This window comes from Plectropomus leopardus, unplaced genomic scaffold (assembly GCF_008729295.1).
Source record: "Plectropomus leopardus isolate mb unplaced genomic scaffold, YSFRI_Pleo_2.0 unplaced_scaffold26774, whole genome shotgun sequence".
In the NCBI taxonomy this organism is placed as follows: Eukaryota; Metazoa; Chordata; class Actinopteri; order Perciformes; family Serranidae; genus Plectropomus; species Plectropomus leopardus.
The window spans coordinates 1-3,477 of record NW_024629128.1 but is presented as its reverse complement, the minus strand read 5'-3'; the positions used below and the strand labels follow the sequence as shown (position 1 = coordinate 3,477).

General features: G+C 38.3%; 1 protein-coding gene across 1 annotated transcript; it reads right to left on the bottom strand.

Annotated features, from left to right (window-relative positions):
- Nucleotides 1-142: 142 nt before the first annotated feature.
- LOC121937593 (endosome/lysosome-associated apoptosis and autophagy regulator 1-like) lies at nt 143-3,099 on the bottom strand (the record flags this gene model as incomplete). The annotated part of the gene is made up of 5 exons (XM_042480925.1): nt 2,736-3,099; nt 2,506-2,656; nt 822-915; nt 517-618; nt 143-307 (listed from the first exon to the last, which is right to left on the bottom strand). Coding segments are annotated over exons 1-5 (710 nt in total), but the record flags the coding sequence as incomplete, so codon positions are not given.
- Nucleotides 3,100-3,477: the final 378 nt, after the last annotated feature.

Sequence of the window (3,477 nt, the reverse complement as noted above, 5' to 3'; positions counted from 1 at the left end):
TTCAGATGTTTTTACCAAGTATTTTAACCTCTGAAACCTGAGCAAATTGGTTTGGTTTAATTTGAAAGCATGGAACAAAAGGCAATGTGCAACTTTTAAGTATTTATCTCCACACAACACCAGTCTGTGATGGACCTGTGACCTGTGATGGATTGTGGGGTGGAGATTAAAAAACACTACCTGTATTCCCTGGACACAAGCGCTGACGATCTCTCTGTAGTGGTCTTTGGTGCAGAGTGGACATGCATGCTGGCTCTGCCACAGAAAGTGGAAAGTACAACCATCACAAGTCCCCTCTGAACAGTTACTGTGGAGAACAACACAAATAAGAGGGATTATTACAATCTTTACATGACAGAAAACATCTCCAAGGTGTCACTCTGTCCACATCTGAGATTCTTCGAGCTCAGTGTGGGACGTGTTAGAGAAAAATATGGCAGGAGGTGTGTAATATCAAAAGCTATCCAAACAGCTCTTGTAACGTTAAAAGTTGAGCTCGGTCTCAGTGATGGATACCTTGGCAGTGTGATGTGGTCTTTAGCAGTCACTGTGGGGTTACATCGCAGTCGGACGGTGGCCGACCTGCCTTGTTTACAAGCCTGAGTCGTCTCACTGGACCTGGAAACAAGAATGACAAACATAAAGGTCTGAACTTCAACTCTCTGATATAAAGCACTTCACTGTTTTGATTCAGTATAAGATTTCTTAAATAAAAAAGCAATAAAACTTCCAGCATGAAGGATTTACTCTTAAAAATACAAAGCAGCAAGCATCACTATAGGTGAATGAAACGAAAATGAAAAATTTTGGATTTTATGTACTTGTAATAGAAGATGACATCTGGCAGGCCAGACGAAGCAGGGAACAACCAATCTGGAGAGGAGATGCTGCTCAGCTTTGTGTCAGTGGTCACACCTTCAGAGGAGAAAAAGACAATATTTCTCTGATTGTGACAAGCGGTGTAAACCTCTGGATCCAACCTTTTTTGCTGGCAACCCCATTAAACCTTTGAAGCCAGAGCAAATTGGTTTGATTTCTTACAAAAACATGGGGAGAAGGCAAAAAGCATCTCACCAAAACATGACTCAAAAATTAGCATTACCTAAAAATAAGCACAAAAAAAGGAAAAACAAAAACAAAATGACCACAAAAAGTGCTAATTTTTATATATATATATACAAAAAAGTGCTAATATATATATATATATATACACACACACTCTCTTTTTTTCCCTGTCACATAACTTTAAATAAATTTGATATTTAGATTTGATATTTTCCCCCCTGTTCCTAAAATATTTTTCTGACCCTCTTTTCCTTTTTAAGGTAATTTTCTTGTCACCTTTTTCTAAACTCTTGAAATTTGTGGGACATTTCTAGCCAAGCTGGTCAATGCATTTACCCAAAACAATTTGCTCAAAGCATCACATAGATTGTGAAAGGTGTCTGAGCGCAGCACAAGAAAACTGATGTTCATCTGGGTTTCAAAGGGTTAAGTAATACAAATTTGACTCTTTATCACAGAATGCAGTGAGATCCAAAAAAAAATTGATTTGTTTATAAATTAGCCTGCACAATTTCATTGTTTTGTGTCAGTGATCAAGTTCAGGCCTCATCTCTGTGTATTATACATTTATATATTTTATATATATAGCGCCTTATTTCTCCAAAGGGGGATTTAGGAGAAATAGATCAAATAAGAAGGTGATTTATTTCAAATAAAGGCTATTGTTAGCAACAAATACTAATGCCAATGTTGAGCAGGGCTTCTGTTTACAATGTTCACCATGTTAGATTTGTGTGCTGGCGTGCTAACATTTGCTCAGTACAGAGTTCCCCTGAGGTTAGAGGGAACAACAGTAGTTGGCCATAAACCAAAGCGATGACTCGTGGTCGTGCAAATGGAAAAGTCAGAGGATCACCAAAACCATTAGAAATCATCCTCTAGAAACCATGAACGTCTGTACAAAATGTCATGCTAATCTCTCTCAACAGTTGTTGAGGCATTTCAGTCCACAAACTGCTATAAAAGGAAATATTAGAGAAATAATTTAGAAGATAATTTTTTGAGCAATAACAATCAAACAACCTCTTAGATTCAGTCACAGTTTAGCTATGATCCCACATACCAGAAGACTAAACATACAATATAAATAGCAATGTGTGTCCCCTTAATTAACATCAGACATGAGATTATGCTCCAATGATTATTTAATACAATTACAATCAAGGTGACGTTTTGAGCCACATGCTCTTCATCAGACGAGCATGTGGCTTAAACATGAACTCAGTGGCGGGAGCATAATCTCCTGTGCGGTCTTTGTGTTTTCTTCTCTTATATTATCTTTTGTCCGGCACCTAGCCTTTCATTGTCTGGATATGTGTGCTTTTGTGAAATTTAGATATCAGGCATCTTAACACACGATTCTGCAAATAACTAAACTTAGGAAAATTCTAAATATCCTTTCCTTTACAGCAGTAGATGGCTGCAGGATTGAGTCCGTACCAATGAGTGAGTCACCAATGATGAAAGGCTGGGCGGACACCACGCTCTGACTCCTGATCTCAGAGGGAACCACAGTGGACTGACAGACGTATCCTTTGACTGCTTTCCCGCTCTCTGTAACATTGTCCACACACTTTGCCTGTACTCGGCCCTGTAAGAGAAACCCAGCAGGTTTAACATCAAACTAAATTTTTACAAAACAAAAAGCCATTGGTATCACAGCTTCTCACCTCTTTCCCACACAGACCCAAATTAAAGCGATGGAAATATCTCAGGCCTTTGTTGGTGAAGCGGGGGCTGCTGTGGAAGCCGGTGACGTTGACCAGAGGGGAGAAGTCATAGTGCAGGAGGGCGCCTCCACTCGTCTGCACGTCCAACGCACAGTCACTGAGACAAGCTGTGTAAGCCTGGAGGGTGGAGAGGTACATTTTATGTTTACAGTGGGTGGAATAATCTCATGTACCAGCTGTGGGTAGTCAAGTCAACTGGAAATGTCGATATCAGCCGGAATATGGAGACTTGTAAACTCTTTATTTTGTCTGCGGTTACAATAGAGGGCATCCTGACAGTGAATCTTAAGAATATATGGTATTGGTGTTTTTAAAACCGTGTTTTGTTGTGTTTAGAATTAGATGTGTTAAGGCGATATAATGCGGGTCAATATAAAGTTGGAAAATAATATAAAATGAGGCAAATAAAAGGGTAAATAGAAGACAAACATTAATTCTGCTAATCAACTAAAAAATTCAAAACCAAATATGACAAAAATGCTGTCTGCATAAGAATGTCTCATCTTTGGCTAAATTAAGAAAGAAAGCTATTGCATAATAAAAGAAATAAACACTTTTGAGTTTTATATGGATATAGACATTAATATAAGTAGTGCAAGGCCATTTTAAATATGCTGAGGTCATAACACCAAATTCCCCAGTGCACGTTTTGTGAAAATTTCCTGATTTTATTTTATTTTTT